Here is a 22472-nt window from a genome sequence, read left to right as displayed (position 1 = left end):
GTCCTCAGGGTTACCGAGCTGATTTCTTAAAGCCTTGTGGACAAGTGTCCTCTGCTGTGACAGAGCTTTACCCAACAACTCGTTGCATCAGTGCTCAGCAAACACCGCACCGTAATTGTGCATCTACTAAAACCAAAGGGCGGGAGAGCTCCAGACCAAGTCGTGCTTGAGGACACCATGCTGAGCACTTCCACGGTCCCTCCTCATCAGGACACACACACACATACACACACGTCAACGTGCTGCTGTGAGAGCAGAAAAGGTGTCAAACGGTGACCCTGACTTGCCTCTGCAGGACGCCAGATTTCATCAGTTGACTCTTCTCCTTACTAATTATCACAAATACTCACCCAGGCTTTCTTACATGCCCAGGGAGACTGTGGCATCTCCATCCTTGAAGACATCCAAAACCTGACTGTAGGTGGCCCTGGGCAAGCTGCTGTAGGTGACCCTGTTAGACTAGAGGGTCTCTAGAGATCCCTGCCAACATCACCTACCTACAGAAGTCCTCCCCACCCAACTACCAGTGTTGACCACGTGCCATGACTCCAGAGTAGCAATCTGAGCTGTGCCTCCATGGGGGACTGGCTTCTTTCATCCAGCTCTGAAGGCAGATTAAAGTAAGCAGCAGTTCAATGACAAATACGTGCTGCACTCAGAACTCACCTCTACCTCCTTCCAAACTCCCTGTCAAGTCTGCAGCTGTTTCAAGCTCCATACTTCAAATAAAACAATCTTCCATCAACCGCTCCTGGGCTCCAGCCCCACTCTGAGCCGGCCAAGCCACCGGAGCAAGCAGTGGGCTCAGCTGTCTCCCCTCGCTTTGGCCCATCTCTAGCAAAGCGCATCTGTGCCTTGCCCTAAAACACGAAGGAGCTCTACCGTGGCTCTCTGCTGGTGCCAGCAGAACGGCTGCTTGGAAAGTCTGACTGCAGACAGTGCCAAAAAAAAAGTGCAATTCACACTCTTGCCTTGAAAGGGGAATAAGCGATGAATTCGGCTCCTGTCCTGCTGCCAGCTGTAAGCCCAGGCTGGGAAAGTTTTTTAAGTAATGCTTATTATTTAAGAGAATGACAGCTATTATGTTTCTGGTAAAATGAAAGATGGACTAACAAATAATCTGTGTGTTATTCTATGGGTCATTAAAATACAGGTTTATGATCCTTTTTAGAGGAAGAGGCTACTTTAATTCAACACATAAAACAAGTTGTCAAGCTATGGCTGTTTGGTGCCATCCATTTCTTCTCCTCTTAAAGTTTAAACGACCCCTTTAAAATTATAATAACATTTGCTGCATTAGATTAGCAGTGATTTATTTGATACACAAGCTATTCTCTTCCTCCTCCCCATATGATGAGCAATTTTTACATTTGTTGGTTTTTAATAAGCAACCTTGTGAAAGCATGACTTTTGGAAGAGGACACCCCATTTATTGCTTCCTTGATTTGTGGGTGCAATATCCAGACCTGGAGTACACGCATATGGAAACGGGTAATGCATAGACAATTTAGCAACAGGAACACACAGATCCCTGCTGCAAAGCCCAGGTCTATCGCTGCAGCTTGCTTTGCACCTTTGTTAGGACCACAGCAAAACGCTCTCCTCACACCTCCTACCCAGAGCATCTCTGGGTTGAGCAGCACAGAAGGACATGAGGGGTGATTCCTGTCAGCTACCAGACACACACAAAGAGGGGATTTGCAGGATAATGCTCCTCTTCTGTCCAAGCCCGAGGAAATCCCTCTCAACAGCCGGGACTCTGCAGGCAGGGACACGGGCCTGGGGACAACTGCCAGCGGTTTGAAGCCATGCCCTGCACATCACCGACCCTCCCCAAGGTTTACTGACTCCAGCCAAATACTCCCAGCATAATGGCTGTGGCTCCAGCACAAGCTCATTAATTGCACATAATTAAACAGCGATCACACTGATTTACCAACTGCACGTGGGCCTCAGTACTCCACAAATACATATTTCATGACGGGGCAATCGCTGATTTACTGTAGACACTGAGTAAATTGGATTTGCTGGGCTACTACCTCCTCGTGGGATGCTGCAGAAAGGGCTCTGCACAGCAGCAGCACATACATACTTCATATTTTTACTTTTAAATGAAAGAAAATCCTATCAGGTTCTTTTAAGTCTTAAGATAATGGTGATCTAAAACAAATAGTACGGATGACTTCCCCCAAAAATCAAAGATGAGAAGGGCTGTTGACACGCGCAAGAAGAGATGTGACACATCTGACTCCCTTTGTAATTCCACAGCCCAAAAACCTATTAATGTCTTAATATTCCCACAACAGCAGCGGTTGGAAGAATAGCTTACTTCCAAAACATTTAATTTTGCAGCTGCCTAAACACATCAGATTTAACTTTCTAGTAGGCAAGAGTTTGCACTTAGCCTAAAAAACTTTTAATGAGTTTGCCATCTTTATTTTCATATTCCCAGCCTTAGTGTGTTAAAAACACATCTCTTCAAAAAAAAAATCTAGAAAACAAAAGCACGCACTTGTGACAGATCCTGGCAGCAGAGCACTGGACTTTTTTTTTTTTTTTTCAAATGTATGGTTTGTTTTTTTTTTTCTTTTTTAAATAAGTGTGTCAGATCTGAGAACATACCTGATATGGATTAGCTAAGAAAAGAAAACACATGATGAGATGAAGAAGGATATGGACTGGGCTGATTGATGAACCACACTACTGCCAAGCTCCCCAGGAAACATGAGCTCTGAGGTTTATTCCGCCAGCGGCTCTGGCCACGTGCAGCCTCTGGACTGTGGGTTACCTGAAGAGAGTCTGCTCTGGACAGACTTTAATGCTCAGTCTGGGACCTCAGTGGGGTTCCAGTGCTCCCTCTCCTTCCCTCCAACATGCCTGGGAGCTCCAGAAGTGCTTGCCATTACTTGGATTTCAGATCAGAAATGCAGCATCTGGCCATACAGCCAATAAGATTTCTAGGCAAAGCCTCATTTTTAAGCAAAGCAAAACAAAGGTTGAACAGTTCCTACCACCAGCTCCACTGCTGATTCGTGCCTCTGCCATGCCAACCACAGAGATCTCTACAGAAGATACAGTTTGCAAGAACACTTTTTATAATACCGCTTGTCTTTGCCAACAATAATTTTTCAAGTACTTTGTACAAGGATAAAAAAACGTCACTTCAGAAGACAGGGATGAAGAAGAAACACTGGTGTGCCTGGGATCTGGTAGCAGAGCCTGTGATACACTCACTAGGTCATCTTGCCTCTGTATACATCAGGCCTGAACAGTCCTGCTGAAGATATCACCATGATATCACCACTTACTAATCTATTCAGGCTATACATTTCACCTTTTTTTTCCTCTTCTGTATCTAAAACTAGGGAAGTATAAAACCTGAAATCCCTCTTTATCCATGGATGTAGCAAGTTAAACTTCTCATTACAGAGAGGAACTGCAATTCCAGTACATTTTTAACTTGTCAGCCTGGGCTCGCTTGACATCTTCCCAACTCCAAACATACAGCACGAGTCGTGCTCCCCCAAGCTCTCAGCACCCATCCGTCCCGCAGGTTTTAATACCTTTATCAAGCGAAGCTCCAGCCATGTGGTAGAAGCTCAAAGCCGTGTCCACGTCGTTTATGTTCTTCAGAAAAGTGAAGAAGCTCTCCACCTCCTCAAATGTCAGCCCCTAGGACACAGAAACGATGGTCTTACGGTGATGGGAGAAGGAGATCGTGACACTACCCAGATTACAAACAACAAAGTGACTACAGCCCAAAGCTGTAGCCAGAGGGGAATTCATCTGCATGCTCAAAACATTCCTACCTTGGTACTCGATATGGTTTGTGACCTGTACTTTTGTTAACCACTTCTGCTCCTCTCGTGACCCCACCAGCTGTGCAATGGGAAGGGACTTCCCCATGCACAGTTGGCAACAGCAGAGACTGAAAAGCATTTTTCTGGCCCTTGCTCCGCAGCCAGCTCTCACCCAGAAGAGCAGACACACTGTAAGCCTGTGACTGGGATGCAGGAGACTGCTGCAAGCAGGTTAATTTATATATCTTCTTTAAGCCTGCACACTTGCAACAACAATAATGAAATACTGGAAACTGGGGTTGTTTAGTCTGGAGAAGAGGAGGCTGAAGGGACACCTCATCGCCCTCTACAACTACCTGAAAGGAGGGTGCAGAGAAGGGGGGATGAGTCTCTTTAACCAAGGAACAAGTGCCAGGACAAGAGGGAATGGCCTCAAGCTGCACCAGGGAAGGTTTAGGCTGGCTCTTAGGAAGTATTTCTTTCCAGAAGGGGTTGTTGGGCGTTGGAATGGGCTGCCCAGGGCAGGGGTGGAGTCCCCATCCCTGGAGGGGTTTAAGAGTCAGGTTGACCCAGCGCTGAGGGATCTGGTGGAGTTGGGAACGGTCAGTGTGAGATTCATGGTTGGACTGGAGGATCTATAAGGTCTTTTCCAACCTAGGTGATGCTGTGAAATAGTTCACATGCTGCAAGGTCTCTCCCAAGAGATTCCGGGATCCCTGAGGGGGATCCACATCTTACCCAGTGTCGCAGAAGGTGACATTGCAAAACCACACGTATAGATGTGCCCCAGTTAGCTTTGCTGGTGGTGGCAGGATCGCTGTCTGCTCTACTTACCGGCACAGTCACCGGGGGCTCAGCTCACCCTGGGACTGGCGAGCATGCGCTCGGTGAGCGCCTACAGCCACGCAGCCGGAGAGCCACGGAAAGGCATCCTGAGATCCCCCAGCGCTGGCACCGCTGCCTCCCAGCACAGCCTGCAGGGCGGGGGATATGCAACACGCTCCTCTCTGCGTGATCCGACCGGCGAGGAGCACACCGGCAGAACGACTGCTGAGAAGCACAGCTGTGGGACTCCCACCCGGTTACACTACACACCACCACACCTGGTTTTATCAACCTGTTTGGCACCAGCACAGCTGCATCAGTGCTGGGACAAGAGCTGCAGCCTCCAAACTCCCCCACCACAGTCGTGGCCTGGAGCCAGTGGAGGAGGTAAATCATCACCACAGTAATAACCACTCAGCCTTCCTCTCTGGAAGAGACAAATCAGCTTGTCAAGAGGAGTTCAGGTTCAGGCTCCTCCTATCCTGTCTAGCACAACAGACTGATATAGCAACTGCAGAACACAGCAGGGTTTCATGGTCTGGATGGAAGAGCACACATTCAGTGGGTACTGTCAAATATAAATTTATATGATCCATTGTAACTTTGCTCAAACTCTTCCCAACAACTTCTAATCAGGGAAGAAGCCACCTATCTTTTTCTTGAAAGACAAAGCACATTTTTTACGATCTTCTCATACAGACATGGTGCCTCTAGAATGATAAGCAGAAGAATTACAGAAAATTTGCAGCTTGTTCTTATCTTTGCTGTAACTGAGTACGGGGCAATGCACTGCTAATGTACGTTGCACAGCGTGCACAGTGACAAATGCAACAGCAGATTTTGTAAGCCCTGGATTCATGGATCCAGACCAAAAAGGATGAGATAGCAAAATGCACACATGGACAATGGATCTGAAAAAAATCCCCAGTTACTGTACAGGGATCTTTCTTTAAATGTATACCTGATCCGCTTGCCAAGGGATATGCTAAAAGATGTATGGCAGAATTAAATAAAATACTGCCCTAGCAAAAAAAATCAAATAAATCAGGTACTTCTGCAGGAAGTACTGCAGAGATTGCTCTTTTGTACAACAGATCTAGAGGAGAAAAGATCTCTGCAATTCAGATGCCCATCCAGATGCCCCCCTGCTATGTGTTTCCAGACTGACGTGCTCCTGCCTGGGAGCACAGCACTAAAAATGGGGAAAGCCTGCAGGAACCAGGAGGCGTGCGGCCAGCAGAAGACACTGTGCTGTGGCTTACCTGCTTTGTTTGGGACATCTGAGGTTTGCAGTAGTGGCTACAAGGCATCCCAGCAGCTATTCTAAGCAAAGAGCCCCAACTTTGCATTTTCCTGGAATTTTCCACCGTGAAATGGCAGATGTCAAGGCCAAACAGCACTGCTGTCCGTGCAGAACAGCCCCTTGTTTAGTACCAACATTGCAGTTGTATTGTTTCAGCGGGTAACAGGGAAGGGTTTCATGCTTACGCACCTAAACTTGTGCTCATTTCACCAGCTGAAAAAGCAAAAGCAATGATGTACAGGGGCATCCTAGAAATCTGGGCTTTCATGTGGACAGAGATACTGAATCTCTGTAGCAAAAATGCCATCAGTATTATGAAATTTAATATTTTATTGATCAATCCTGTAGTTGAGGCTGGCATGAGTGTTGATTCCTTTCCAGCTACCAAAGTAAAAATAAAATGAGAGACTGGGACAGCCTCAGCACCGACAAGTTGACAGATGAATGATCGCCTTCATCAGTCAGAAGTCTGAGCATGGAAATTTATCTATTCCCCATCGATGTTTTTGTCAGCGCTGCTCAGCTCTTTCTAAGTTATTCACGTCTCCATTGAAAGACCGATAGATGTTTCCATTATATAACAGGGGCTTGTGTTAATTTGGAATCACAAAAAATATAAAAATGAAAGCAGATAATCAATTACTACAAGAAAACATGACATTCCTAAAAGCAGCAGTGTAGATTAACGATGTGGGAATATGGCTAAAGTTTAAGATTAAAACTAGAGCTTTAACATTTTGGAGGCTGCCAGGGTTGCCTTGTGCAGAAAAGGTAACTCCATCAGACAGTGAAGATGACGTTTGGCAGATTTCATTAGAAAGTACTCACAAGGTAAACTGAGTTGCCAAGGTAAAGCTTCCCAGGTAGATTTGGTACAATTACTGACATTCCCCTCCCAGCATCACACTACTAAAATTATTTTACTCCCACTTTGGAAAGCAATAGCAGGTCAAATCCCCTATTGCTTTCAGTGTAGAGGGGAGTTAGTAAACTGTGCAGATACTGATACTATGCTGCTACACAAGCAGGCCAGTGAAGTGTGAAAGGAAGGGATTTGGGGAAAAATCTTCCTACAAAATGTTTGCATCGTAAACCTACAAGGTGTTCAGTGACTGGAAAGTACTGCAGGATAAATGAAGTGGCTGGGTGGCTTTAATGTCTCTTTGAGGTCTGGGACCTGAAGGGGGAACAGTGGATAGCACTGGCTCTGCTCCTTTTTTATAGGATGGGAGTAAAGCAGAGCCCGACCAAAGCAGCTGCTTGCTCTGCAGATGACTGGGTTGCAAACACAGAGGAAGACACAATGCCAGTGTTGAGCTTCTGCAGTTTCAAGTGGGAGAACGCTCTCTGTCTTAATACTCCATTCATCTACAAAGCAAACTTTGCAAGTGCATCCCTGAATGCGTTGTCCAGAAAGCTCGAAAGGTGGTTAATGTGACTCTGGTCATGGCAGTCCTGTTTCTAAAGAGGTGGGGAAATTTAAGATATGTAAAAACACTGACAGCTGCACCAGGGTGATCCAATAAAAGTACCTAAGTGTATTTATACACAAAGTGCTGCTCACAAATCTGCAAGGGATATGATCTTCTAAAATATCCCAAGGGAAAAAAAGAACCCCACAAACTTTCAAGAAAAGGTTCCTTTGTAGAAAAGACAATGCAAAGTTAGGCACCAGGCTGAATTCTCCAAGAGATAAAACCTGCTGCAGTGGAGGATTTCAGTGCCTGATTTCTCTAGCTCTGCATAAGCACTGACTTTCAGCTGTCCTGGCTGCAAAAAGGCTTATCTGCCTCCAGTGCAAAGCAGCTGGCACTTCTTGCATCCTTTACATCTTCTCAAAGCATTAAATATCTTGTACTTGCTAAAAGAGAGGCCATCTCGCTTTAGGATTTTGGGTGTTTCATTCCCCCTGGTCTAAGGAATCACGTGTTTTCCACTAATTCTGTTTCTTGAAAATGTAATTTTTTGCCCTATTCCCCAATTTCTCTCCTTGAAAGTCCTTGGAATAAAGAAAGAAAAAGACTTGCTCTGAATCTGGTTATCTGCAAATAGGAACACAGTCTGGCTGATTTGGGGATAAGGAATAAGGTAAAAAAAAAAAAAGTTCTTTCTCTGCCACAGATGTCAGGGCCTTGGCTTACACATGAAAGGAAGAAAACATCTGCTGTAAGAAACCTTCTGAAATAACTCCCTCTGCCTAATTTCTCATTCCCCCAGCTACTGTTCAATAATATATATAAAAACCGCCACAAATTACAGAAAAAGAATCAATGGTTTGGGAATGTAACAACAGCTGGTATTTTCTGTTAGACACACATCACAGTGGAGTATTTTTCCATGAAAAATCAAACGCTTCCTGTTAAAACTCAAGAGGAGCAGAGGTATTAGAAAAGCCAGATCTGCAGCGTCTCGCTCAAAGATCAAGTAAACGGACACAACCTTGGAAACATCAATGGCCTTATTTAAGCCAGTGACAAAGAGCTGGAGAAGTGAGATTTCAAATATTAACACACAATGCATGTCAACTCTGATGACATGTTGACACCATCTATTGATAACAGCCTCTTAAATACTGAGCCTATTTTCCTACAAAACATGAAGGAATCTGAAAAAAAATGCTCTTTCTGGCACCCTGAGGCCACAAGAAACTGCAGGTACCATGGCTTCTCTGGCAGGAACCCAACTCTGAGCGTCGCCTTACGGCTCACTTACAGTTTCCTCCAGTTTTTAAGTTTTTGACATTATTTGCAGTTAGTAGAGACCTATTAGTCTGCATGCCCCACTACTTCAGTATGCTCAAACTCTCCTCCTGCACAAGTGAAAGGGGGAGAAAACGAGGGGGGAAAACGTCATTGAAGTGGCTTCACATGAACTGAGAATTCCTGCACATCGCAGGAGTCCAGCTAAGGCACGAAAAAGGGACAAAAAAGGATGAGACCCTGACCAACACTTGTGTTTTGTAACACACTTTGCATCTAAACCAGTTAAGAAACGCCAGATCTGATGTCAGAAGGATGTGCCTCTAAAACAGTCAGACCGACCCAATATGCAAAGACCTTCCATCCATTCTCATTTTGATGAATCGCTTGTTTATAACCTAGTTAATAAAAGAACAATCCATCTTTATAGAAGTAGACATGAAATTCTAATACTGAAGTAATTTAGCAGCCCATATTTTCCTTACCTGATAAAGCACGTCCTTTTGGTACAGATGTCTTATTCCAAGGTCTCACTAAATTAATGAGTGTAGGATCTGCAACCTTATTCCTTTCTAATTCATGACTAATTCAAATAATTTTTCACATAAGTTAATAACCAAATAATAAACTGCCCAGTCAGAGCAGCTAATTAATCCAAGGTCAAGCCAGTAACTAGGAACATGTCTTCAATGTTTATTCTGGCTCCAGACCCAGGGTACTGTTCAGCGAATTTAAATTTTGAAAATTACAGCATCCATTTTAATAGGGACAAGCCTACACCCTGAGCTGGACACTGGCCGCTGCACTCCCACCTCTTCTACCTCCCTACTGCTGCCAAAGTATTTATTATCTGCAGAGTCAGTGTGTCTCCCCACACTGCTTAACAAGGTGCGGGTGCTTTTCTTAAGAAGATGGAGATTGCTTACTCATTTCTCAGCACGGTGTGGGACAGGTGCCCCCCCCCCGCAACTTCCCGAATTTGCTGTGAATGCCACTGACCTCTCCATCTTGGAAGTGTTTCTTGAGCTGCTTCAGCATGACGGTGAGCTTCTTGGACTGCACCCCACTGTAGGCCAGCAGCATGCTGCCAAACTGCCGCTCTGTGATCCGCCCCTCCACTGGGTCATGCCGCTCAAACTGGAATGGGGGGGAAAAAAATAAAAGGGGGAGATGAAAACAAGACTGTGCAGCAGAGAGCTTCAGTCAGGGTAAGAGCATAAAAAGGCACTGTAACAAAAAATGAACATTGCAGGAAACACTTATGAAGAAGAAAGCCTAACGCACTTGAATATTTGCTTTCCCAAGGACCATCTCCAACAATGCCAACGTTTTCCCTACGTGCTATTCCTTGGACAACTTCTGGAAGAAGTCTTTGTATCTCACCCTCCTAGTTTTATCTCGCAGGGGGCCAGCATTTGTAGAGCTGAACATGAAAATGCAGGATGATTACCTTAGCTTGAAACGAAGTTAGTGTCCACAGGTCTCCAAAGGGTTGGAAAGCAAGAAGAAATACTAAGGTGTTCTTCACATGCACTCCAGCTTGGAGGTCTGACTCATCACCCAGAGAATCTGGCTGCTGCAGTGACCCTTTCTGATGGATCAAAGATCTGTGCAGGACTGAGCTAACGTGCAAGTATGTGCTTCAAAAGTAGTGCATGTAGGATTGCTATAAAGGGGGATGGTGGTTAACAAACCAGGAAAGAAAAGTCTTGCAAAAACTAGGTCTCATTTCAGCTCTTCTCTGCTCCAAGTCCTGTACCAGTGTCCCAACAAGGGAAGGCTAATGGAGGTCTCCAGACCTCACCTTCCCCAGTCCCAGAAAGTTCTCCTCAGCCCCTTCAGTCCCTGACCCTTACCAACACTGCTGTGAGGCCCCTGCAGAACTTCCCACAAGCCCTTCAGCAGAGGAAGGTTTTCTCCATTAATCCATCTCTCCAGCATTAGTTTATGTTCTCCTAGCTTTCGCTGCAGGGGAGGAGGGCAGAGCAATTCCACAACTTAGGAAGGTGCTGGGTTGGAGCACCAAGTCTCTGCTAGCTGAATAAGGCAGATTTCATCTTTTCCTTTCTTCCCCACCTCTTTGTGGCTCTACAAACATGAACATTAGACTTCAACCGACTTCACTTTCACAGATCTCAGCATTCAGGATCCCTTAATTTGATTTCTTTCAAATTTATCAGAAAGCATTAACCTATAGATAGCTGATCACAAGCCAGAAGATGACATTTAACAACAAAATTAAATTTTAAACTCCTACGGAACAACTTAGTACCACTGACTTGGCTCGGTGAGTTAACCATTTCTGCTTCAACGGCTCTTCTGTGCTTAATTACAGAGCTTAATTACAAAAAACAGCAAGGCACCCAACTGAGATCAAGGTGAGGAGATGAAAGCTGGCAGCTCCACCAGCCTTGCTTTCAATCCTTGCGTAGGCAGAGCTCCAGGCATGGCAGCTATATATGCTTTTAATATAGAGTGCTTTTCAGCTATGCTATATAGTGACTAGGCTGCTTGCAAACAAGCTATTACAATTTCCATGCTAATGCCAAGTTGGGGGTAAATATTTTTCTAATTATTAGCAGATCAGCCAGACCTTCACTGCTTCTCTCAGTGGGACACTGATTTCTACTGCATTTGAAATGCATGAAGAGCCAGGGCTGGAGGGGTTTCGATGGACTATGCTGGCAGGAGGCAGCTCCCGACTGGACAAATTCTTACAACCTCGAGCTTTTGCTTGAGTAGCCCACACAATATGTGAGAAAAAGATGGTGGTTTTTACTGTCGTTTGATACAGACTTTGGGGATTACTCACAACACAAAACATGGCCTCTCCCCTTCTCGTGTGCTGGGAAAGGAGACGGAAAACTCATTTGGAGGAAAAGTATGTGTTCATTAAAAAGTGGAGGTAGTCCTTTCTGCCATGTTCGAAGAACGTGAAGAAGTTTTACACTACCCAAGGGACACAAAAATTTGCAGTCAGTACTGTTTCAAAAGCAGCACCGATGCTTTCTTCTACTATAATATTCCTAATTTCATCCCAAAAGACACAAACCAGTGTTCTTCTACCAATAACCTTCAAATATCCCAAGTTTTAGCAGAGCTTTAGGTAGCATCTTTTATTAAAGGATAAGAAACAGGTCCGAATATCTAAAATCACCCTCTTAAGTGGTGAATATGCTTAGAAAAGTTGAATCAGCATCTAAAACCCATCCGGTCCTCCCCTGCCCTGCATTAAGGAGCAGGCATTGTGCAGCTCCATGGGATAACACAAGCAGCACAGCTCCCTGCGGTCTTGCAGATGGGAAAATTAAAAAGGGCCAAGTCCTCATAGTTTTCTTGTAACCAGACATTCAGACAGTGGTCAGATTTGCACTACCAGATGCAACAAAGACCAGAAAAGAAAAATTAAAAAATCTTTCCATCTTCATTTTTCTCCTGATGGCTCACACAAAGCCTTTTTGTGCCAACTTTAAGATAAGAAAGTAGGATTATTCTCCAAATGTCACACTGAAGAAGTCTTAACAGAAGCACGATGATGAAACACATCGTTTCAGCTCAGCTTTCCTCTTTTTTCCCCATTTTCAGCCATGACTGAGATGTTCAAGGCGATTGCCCCACTGCTGCTGCAGAGGGTCTCAGCAAGCCCTTCAGCTTCCCTCACTCGGGCTTCCCCAAACAAAAGATGAAACACACCTACAGTTTAAGGATTACCTGGGGAAAAGTTGGTACATTAAAAATAATGCTGTAATTTCCAATCAATGTTTCCATGCAGCTGGGAAAAGGGCAGACAAGAGTGCTTTAAGCAGGATTACTTACAAAATTCAATGCCAACTAACTTCTGCATCTCAAATGTCACTCTTGAAAACTGATAAATGAAGTTATTTTACTTAGTGGCACCTATTACTAAACATTTACAGCTAGAGAATAAGCAATAAAAAAGCTTATTCTTCCTGTGATTCACCTTCTCAACTTCTGGTCCTCAGGGTTTTAGGGATCTCCTTGGTGGGAAGCTGCAGCTGGGCTGGTATGTCTAAATAGCCACATGACAAATTTTTCCACCCAAGAGGTTGCCTGATGCCACTTGACACCCGCTAATCCTTTTACATTACAAAAATGAAGCATACTGGCCCAAAAGTTTCCCGACAGGTACTACTGGCACGCTTTCAACCATACTCACACAAGGAAAGGACGGGCAGAAGAGTAGCAAAACATGCTAACTCTGGGTTTGGGCAATCTGGTCTAGACCAGGCACTGGGGATTCTTCTGTACTACAGGGAACATAAAAATCAACAAGTGCTACTGCATTGGTTGTCAAAGACACGAGCCAAGGCAGGCAGGGAAAGTCCTTCTGGAGACAAACCTTTCTACAACATCTGTTAAAAATGACTCCAATATTCAAGTACGAGGATCTCACCAGATCTGAGCAGCAGTATTGAAACATGGAGCACAATTAACATGCTGATGCTTGCAGTATTTTTGGCGTCTTGCAAAATTTATTGAAAATGAAGTAGGGCCCCCATCCTACTGCCAGAGCTCGAGAATTGATCACAGCAAGAGCCTCACCTGCAGCAGACCCACTGCGTGAGAGAAAAGAGCTTTAGTCTTTTAATTTATCACACAGTTGGGAGATTGTATTAAAGGACAAAATAAAGATAAAACAAATCTAAGATGAAGGAACTAAAATAACTTACTTATATGAATCTATAAAGTTACAAAACTGTCCTGAGATCCTGTGAATAAACCAACTCATTCCACCTCCCTGTGGGCTCCGAAACTGGTTCCAACTTTTAACTTCTGCAGGTGGTCATCAGGTGCAGTGATGAGTCAAAACATCACACAAGTATTATTCATGAGAAATAAAAAAGAATGAAAACTATGGAATTAATGCTTCTTATTCTGGGTTAATCTCACTTTAAAATGAACACCTCTAACATTAAACCAAAACCCTCACAGATGCCCACAGTCAACTCCTGGCAGCCAAGCATCATGCTCTCCCGTACACAGGCACACAGTGGTGCTCATTGCAAAGGCCAGCCGGGAAAGGGGCTGGTAAGCGAGAGCCGGTCACCAACCAGTTTCCAAATTCAAATATAATCACCACTGAACTGAGAAAATGCAACAAAAGCATATTCATAAAGAAACTTGGCTTCAAGTAATTTGTGAGTGGAAAAACCTTTTAGCTTCTAAAATTTTAACTTCTAAAAAAAACCATCTACCCCTGACACCCCCCCCTTCCCACCTCCCTGTCTGGGAGCAGAGGTACTACATCTGTGTTCTCCTGCCTTCTTGAATGTCTTCTGGCCAGCCAAACACAGCTCCGCCCTTGACTCTACTTGAAAATGAAGGAGGGTGCAAAGCCTACAGCAATTTTTCTTTCAGTACTCAAAACACAGTCTATGAAGTGTTAAGTTAATATCCCTCAGATTTTTGAAAAGGCAGGAAAAATAGTGTCCTTCCTCAGGTGATCATGATTCTTTCCTTCATGCATGTGACATTACTGTACACGTTATTTTTTCAGTCACTCAGAAGGGAAAAAAACCAACCAAACCCCACAAGGATGGGATGCAGGGCAGTGCACACTGAGATTTATTGTAAGCAAACAAGTCCTCTGACAGCTTTTTTCCCTTTCATATATCTTACTGAAAGGAAAAGCATGACCAAGGCAATTGCTCAGCTGGCATCACAGGGCACCGGCCGGCGTGGGATGGAGGAGCTCCGTGCACAGCATTCACCATGGGGAAACTGGGGAGGGAACAGGGCGAGTGCGTGGGGGAGGTCTTACCCCCTCCAAACCGCAGCCCCAAAATCTACACACGCGAGGCAGGTGGCCGGCGAGTCCAACACCTCCGGAGCAGCTTCCACTCGCGGCCACTTGGTGCCAGCAGCGGATTCTGCATCCACACACCGGCAAGGATACAGTAAATAGTGAGATATAACGCTGTCCAGTGTTCTTCCTGCAAGGCAGGATACCCAAGATGCTGAAGAAATTAGCCTAAAGTATAATAGCTAGTATTTTGAAAGTCATTAAAAGCCAAAGCAATGCGCAAAGAAATTGAAAATGTTTGTGGGACAGTAAGAAGGCAGGAGAAATGGGGCACAGCACTCTCCCCCACTGCCAACCTGACCCAGCTTTGCTAGCCCAGTCCCAGTAGCCACATATCACATTAGGATACTTTCTACAATCATTTAAAAGACTATGCGTAATCTTTAACTTATGTTAAATAGTCCCACCTCCCAAAAAAACCAACTCCATCAGAGAGGATGAACATCTTCATGTTCCTCTATAAGCTGAAATGGGGCTAAGCTTCCTTCTAGCTTAGCTTTCTGTCTGAATAAATAACCCTCCTCTCTCTTCTTCAGTGCATGGAAGAAAGGGTTCATCACATGAGAGCAGAAGGCAAATAAACAATCTTCTCTGCTTCCACATCCATAATTCACATAATCCAAAAATCCCAAATCCACATAATTGCATAACTTTATAGAAAGACAATACAAGGATCCCCAATAAAATGACAGACCCCTAATCTCCCTGCTTCCAGACTGCACTATTTTTTTCCCCACTAACTCAATCCACCTTCTTCTGTGAGAAATCAAATCCCAGCTTCTGAGAAGCATTCAGCCTGAATCAATTCAGAGACACCACCATGAGAAACATCTTTATTCAAAAAAACTTGCTGGAACTTCTTTAACAGACATTGGTTTCCTTTCATCTCTCCTTCTGCCACCACCAGCTGCAAGGCTCATTGCTGGGAAATGAAGCAGCTCCGATGGCTGAGGAGCCATCTGGCACGGGCAGGAGGACTTCATCTGTGTCCTCCTTAACTGTGGAGACGGGGCATCGTAAACGCCACCGCGGACTCAGACCATCCACCTCATAAATGTAGGCTTTTCCAATCTAAGAAACAATGGGGAAACCAGGAAATATCATCGAAACTGAAGTTTTAGGGTAGAAACAGCATCATGTCTCTATGAGCACAGACCTGCAGTTCTGGCGCACCACATGTCATGGGGTAAGGGCTGTATTGCCCCTTCCAGTTCAGGCTTGGTGCAGCAGGAGGCATGGCCTTGGCTGAGACAGAGCGGTGCTTCAGAAAGAAAACAGAACATGAAATTTTAACTTGCCCACAGGACATCCCTCTTTCAGAGAAAGGTCAAGCTTAAGTACCAGACACTCCTCAGGGGAAGACTTCTCATTCCAGATGACTCTCCCCCTTCCTCATTAAATTTGTCATAACCAACAGCATTAATATGGGAAATTTCTAGCTAAAACCCAGTCCTGAAACCCTGTATAATCGGAGATTACAGGTATAAAAAACTGCTTAAAAACCAGGGAGCAGTGTATTGTCATCGCTGCCACCAGACTGAACTATGCCCAAGAGAGCAACACCAGCTCTGCAACTGCCCGGGGAGGGATGCGAGAGCACCAAAACCCTCAGAGAGAGCTTAGCATCACCGTACAATCACAAAGGGATGTAAAAACCTCACACTTGGAAAGTAGAATTTTTTATCTTTCCTAACCTGGCATTGGATTTTTGGTCTGTACACTGAACGGGGGCTTATTTTGTTTTGCTTGCTTTGTTTGCTGAAGAAGATTGTTAAAATAACCATCACACCCTTCCAGTGGCTGCACTCAGCAGAGGTTCAAACAGCATTTAAGATAAACCAAAACCAGCAAGAGCCTCGAAGCCCACCAATGTGAGAGGGAAACACCCAGCCGTAACACGGTGCAGCAGGATGACAACACAGCTCGAACTTTTCCTAAAGCAACGCCAAAAGAAAAAGCAGTAGCACTTCCCATGCTGTTTGCCAATTACCTCTACAGTGCAACCCTGCCAGCAGCTGCAGCACGACAGGATGGGGAAATCAGCTCAGTCTGTGCTTCGGGACTTGAATCTGTATTCCCTGGACTTATCCCACGACAGGAATACCAACTGCTGAGCTGCATGGATGAAGCGATACTCTGCACTGTTTTTTCTGCAATAATGCCCACACCCACCAGTGCACGGGTTCATCTGAGAGTTACTGCCTTGCTAGTCTATAAACACCAGGAAAGAGCATGAAACACTGTCACATCAGTTTTAAAAGGGATATTAAATACCACAAAGCATAGTACTCTTGCTGTGCAAGAATCAGCATCTTCAACTTATTAGTTTTATTTTTTAGAAATATTTCTCACTATATCTTCTATAAATTTGATGTAGATATTCCTGAACTTCAGGCATCCTAGCAAAATAATTTCTATCTTCTTAAAGCACTTGCATTAGCATAATACCTAGCTACATTTTAACAGGCTCTTAAATTTCTAGGAAGGCTGCTCCTAAAAAACAATCAAACAAACTATGTATTCCCTAAAATCTCAAAGCAAACATCTAAAAAATAGACATGTGCGTGCCCCTTATTTCCACTTGATATGGCAAAAAAAAAAATTTACAAGGACTTTTGGATGGAGAGAAAAGTGTTGTGGGATGATTTTTGAGCTTATTTATGCTGCTTAAACAAACATCAATAGGAGAAATATCGCTAATACTAATTCTGTCAGGTTTAAGGGTAGTTGAAAAAGGTGACCTGTTCCGAGAGCTGCGGTGTGCGTAATAAGGAATCAAAAGGGTCTAGGAAATAATGATTTGCAGGGTAATATTCAGGCTCACAATATATGACCCTTTAAAGTGGTATTTGCTCAAAGCTTTATTTGACAGGCTGTAATACATTATTTATCTGCAAACTACTGCAGCACTGGCTCTGTTTACTATTCTGAAGAAACAGCCTGCCAGGATCTCTTGTCAAGTTGCATATACAACTATGACAGAGGAAGAAAGAAAAAAAAAAAAAAAGAGGAAAACACCATACATCTTCCCAAATCCCAGCAACCTCCTCCGTCCAAAAAAAATTTATGTATTTGGGAGTAAGCTAGAGTGTTGGCACAGGCACCAAATTACTACCAAAAAAGAAAGGAAGGCAAAAGTTTCCAAATGCTTTTTATTTGGAAAGATCAAAATTCTCAAAAAAAATTTTTTGTTAATTATGCTGAAAGGTTCCAGTGCATATGGATCTAAAACGCTGGTTTTTGCAAGGTGAAGTCCAGTCTGCTCCAGATACAGCCTGACATCCTGCACTGGCAGCCTGCAAAGAGCCACTGGATGGGACCAACAAAGCCCAATTACATTTTTTGGCAAAAAGCAGTTGAAGAAACAGCTCTAAAGATTATCAGAGCTACCAACAGCGGGAGAAACGCAAACAGGAAGGATGCGGAGGAGGAAATGCCAAACCCAGCCTGAACCATCGTGCGCAGGCTGTTCTGAGCATCACCCTGCAATGCTGGGCAGTGCACACCGCTGCCCAGGAAAGTCGGTCCAGAGCTGGATAATCCTTACAGAGCAGCAAACTGCGACCACCACGACCCCACTCTGATGCCTGGAATAGGCTGAGAGGCTCCCTGCCTGCAGCGCTGCAGCAGCTCCTGCCCCAGCGTGCTGCAACACCGGCTGTGGCGAGCTGGCACGCTGCCTGCTGCTGATGGCGGTCCCTGCTCCACCGGCGACAGGCAGGCAGCACTGCAAAGTCCTCAGGTTTGGAAACCACTTCTGAACCTCGTAAAACTAGCCAGAGCATCCAAATTATTTAATTGCCCATTAACTCTCTCCCCTACCCGATTCCCTGGACTCAGACATGGTTCATGCAGCTGGATCAGGTCAGGGAAAGTGCTCCCAGTGCTACCAGCAGTAGATTGCTTCTCTTTATCTTAAAAAAAACCATGAAAGAAAAGGGAGTTATTTTCACACAAGAAAAATCCAATCTTCTGAACGCTTCCCCTGTTCGCACTTTCCCTCTGCTCTCTGAGAGCAGCTTAGGTGAATATGTAGCAGCCAGGTTAAAAAATGTACATCTGTCAGCAGCAGTGCAATCCCAGCAGACCAGGTGTTTGATAGATGCTTTTGAAGCTTCATTGACCTTGGCACACGACTACTGCCTGCAAGGGGAAAAAATTAATTCCCATCACCAGCAACTTGTTACACTTTAATGAGCAATTAAAAAAGGTTATGTAAAGATGGCCGCACCTGAAATTCATCCTCATGAATCAAAATCATTTCTTTCGCCAGCTCTGGAAAGATCTGCATTCTGCAATTTCATGTAGTGGAGAAATAAAAGGAAGGAAATGTAAAGGAGAGGTGTCAGTAATACTAATGGGAAAAGGACACATCTGAGAAATTAAAGGGAAGCACTCTCCTGACTGCTGGGATGGAGAGGAGGAAGAGATGATCACCCACCTCCCACTGCTGCTCTCCAGACCTGGCTCCATTACTGCCATTTCTGCCCTTGATAATGCTCCTGGTGCCTCGGTGTGAGGAATGGAGCAGCTTTTCCATCCTACACACTCACTGAATGAGAAAAGAGTGAAGTTCAGAAGCAGTACGAGTTCCCAGCCTCCCCACAGGGATACCCATGGGATGGTGGAGCCGCAAGTACCAAAGCCGAACTGTTACTCTGAAAGACACAAATAAAAATCTCCATGGAACTGATATGCACAATTTTATTAGAGAAATATAGCGCTCTCACTGCCTGTTAAAATTTATGGTGTTCCTGCTTGACCTTGGCGCTCAATTTGCCAAGAAAAATAAGTTTGCAGCAGTTTGATTCAGCCTAGCAGGGAAAAGGGAATGCTGGCATCCCGCTCCCACATCCTTAATGCAACAGAAACAAAGTCAGGAGCTGAGGCACACACAGCAACGCATGGAGGTGCAAAACAGCTCTGTCTTTGGAGCCTGAAAGGGGCAAAAGAGCAAGAGGACTAAAGTGTTTGCTCATATAGTAGAAGGACAAGGCCGAAGTCGGATATCTGCTACAAGAATTGCTCACTGGAAACTTCCTGACCAGTGAATTTGGCATGCTGTTATCCTGCAGGACTCTGTATTTATTTTGAGTGTCACTTAAGATCGAGTGTTGCTTAAGAAGCTGGCTGACATTCTCACCCAAGGAAGCACAGCAAGCCCGCTGGGTGATAAACGTTTCAGCTTTTTCTGTGATTAATAAAACACATTGCCCACGCTCCTGCAGTCACTGTACTTGAGGGTCCACGGGAGGATGGAAAACTCAGCCCTAAATGTCTGCTTCGATGTTTGTGAGCTAACCAGGACATTGCAAACGCCTCAGCAACAGCCGCAATAACAAAACAAAGCTGCAGAAGGTGCCTGCCCTTCCCACATCGCTAGGAGCACAAAACCCAGCACCAAATCCTGAGCTTGCTGGGTAGGAGCTAGCATGGGTCTGAAGCCTTCCTCTGCACGGGGCTTACGTGCCCAGGTACATCACCCTGCTAGCGCAGCCGTACGGGGCAGTCCTGACACGATCACACAGACATCCCCAGCCTCTTGCCTGTCAACTTTTGGGACTACCTGGCTCTTGGTTAGCTGAATTGTGTGCACATGAACAAAAGCATCTATGCTAATTAGCTGATCCCTTCTACTGTATGGACTCGGCAATACAAACCTCCTCATACACTCTCATAGCAATGTAACTAATCAAAATACCACTCTTGGGGGTTTTATCTGCAGGGGTCCTACGAAAGGCTCTGCTGCCTGCGCTGCACTGTGGGAGCTTGGGGGTGGATTTACACACACATCATAAACCAAAGGAGCCTGTTGTTATAGAGCAAAACCCTCTACTGCTACTAATGATGCAATAAACAGAAATTCCAATAAAATCCTCAAACAGCTTCCCCTGCAGAGCTGCTGCATCAACCACATTTAAGTCACCTGGTTGAAATACAAGCAAAGGAGCAGCATACACCGTAGTGGGTGTTTTGTCACCAGGCACTGCAATGGATGCTTTAACCAGTCCATGAAGCACCCATCCCAAACGAGGAGATGGCAAAGTTGCTCCTGTGTGTTCAAGCCACTTCCCAGCAATGCTCACAAGCAGCTGCAGCACCTCAATGCGCGTGTACTGTCACACCCACGGCAGCTTCACTGCCAGGCTTCTGGACCACTGACTACTTCGATCTGCTGACCACAGGACGTTCTCAGCTTGATGCTGGGTACCTGCTCGACATCACCACCCTTAAACTCCGCGTGTTGCTGCCAGCCATAGAGCTGCAACTGCTCACTTGTCACTGCTGATGGAGTGGGTCCAAGTTACAGCTAAGACACAATTTAAGAAGTGGCTGTCTGAGTGCTTTTACTTGATTTCAATCCAACAGGAACACTGAAGATGAGCACACAGCCAGACACGGCCTTCCCGTGCTCACCTAGGCTGAGTATGAAGTTGACTGAAGCAAAGCACAGGGGCCAGTGTGCCCATCACTCCTCGAAGCACACCAGTTAGCACCCCCAGGACAGCTCACCAAGCACTTCACAGCTGACATGCAAATGCCTGATGTGCTTTTCTGATCCTGAGCCCACCCAAACCACCCCACAGCTGATGCCTGACTCCTCCTCCACCTTTCAGAGTGAGGCACTGGAAGGGTTTGATTTCTCTGGCACAAACTCTTTCCCCACCTGCTTTTGCAGCCTGTACTGGGGAAGAATTAGTTAGGAATAGTGTTTACAGCATCTTCTGATAGAGGCATGAAGCACAGCTTTTGGTACCTCACCCATGACAGTGAACCACCTACCCACCTACCAGCACTCTCCCTTCTTAAGGAAAAAATGGACTGAAATTCAACCTGTCTTGTATTTAAACTAAGCTTTCCCTGGTGCACATTTAGGTCTTTTATTACCTGCTCTGCCGTTACTGATTGATGAAAATTACTTACTTCAGTCTTCTTTATAGTGACTCCTCATGTTTACTGAGACAGTTATATCTCCCTTCTGTCTTTCCTTTAAGCTGCACGTGCCACGGTCTCATAACTTATTCCTACTTTCCAGATTTTTTTTCTATACTAACATCCTACTCTGAATTCTTACCAAGTCTTTGGCTGACATTGGGAAAAAAATGAATGCCAGCTTTTCCCCAAACCCTGAGATGGTACAGTCAACCTGAAAGCTTCACATGGCCCTTTCCATTCACACACCAAGACAAAAGCAGGCTGCCAGAAGCTTTGAATGCCATCAAAAACATGATGAAATGTCCAAATCATTTCAACTGCCTGCCTAGAAATTCCCTGCTTACATATGTATATGCTGGACTGTGACTCCTTAACTACAGAGTTCCCTGACATGAAACTATTCACAATGGTCAGGTGATCCCATTTTTCACTGGGGATGTCACAAAATTCTGTCATCCACTACACCTTCATAGCTGTTCATCACAAAGTCATGGTCAGCACACTTATTCCTATTCCCTAAAACTTCTAACACATTAAATACAAAAGAGTGAGTATATAGATCTGCAGGAATAAGCCTGATAACTCCTCTCTCCTTGGCACTAAACCCGTCATGGCTTTGTCCATCCCTGACCCTAGTAAGGACCTGTGGGGGGAAATAACCTCAATGTCAAGTCCTTCCAGAGCTGTTGTTTAAAGGCTATTGGCTATCAACCTACCTTGAAGCTAGAGTCAGGGGATGACAACAGTGACACAGACCCATAGTGTGTGCTCTCAGCCTCGGATAGAGACAGGTGTGATCTCCAAGACATCCCATCCACTGACCCCTTCATTCCCAATCTGCCTTTGTCAGCTGGGATTGGCCAAGAGAAAGAGGGTCAGGCTGAACGTGCTGTGTAATAGCACAAAGGGACAACTGGGTAGCAGAGGATCACTGCAGGAGGTCTTCCCGCAGTAAACAGATCTGATCCTCCACCACCGTGTCCCATGTCTCTCAGCTTCATCGCACCCATCCTGCAGCTGCACAGGCAGTCTATAAGCACACCCTTGGTCTGTCATCTTAGCAAAGAAGCAGCTCCCAGGCAACG

The 22472-nt window shown here is 45.0% G+C and overlaps 1 protein-coding gene across 3 annotated transcripts in view; it reads right to left on the bottom strand.

Moving 5' to 3' along the window:
* Positions 1-22472, bottom strand: part of MICU1 (mitochondrial calcium uptake 1) — a 110382-nt gene that overhangs the window by 7397 nt on the left and 80513 nt on the right. For all 3 annotated transcript variants that reach the window (XM_074874194.1, XM_074874196.1, XM_074874195.1), the window contains 2 exons: positions 9627-9764; positions 3564-3672 (listed from right to left, as the gene is read on the bottom strand). In XM_074874194.1, the coding sequence (XP_074730295.1) occupies positions 3564-3672; positions 9627-9764 (247 nt within the window). The remainder of the gene's footprint in view (positions 1-3563; positions 3673-9626; positions 9765-22472) is intronic.

The sequence above is a fragment of the Strix uralensis genome, chromosome 7 (genome assembly GCF_047716275.1).
Source record: "Strix uralensis isolate ZFMK-TIS-50842 chromosome 7, bStrUra1, whole genome shotgun sequence".
Classification (NCBI taxonomy): domain Eukaryota; kingdom Metazoa; phylum Chordata; class Aves; order Strigiformes; family Strigidae; genus Strix; species Strix uralensis.
This window is presented reverse-complemented; position numbering and strand designations above follow the sequence as displayed.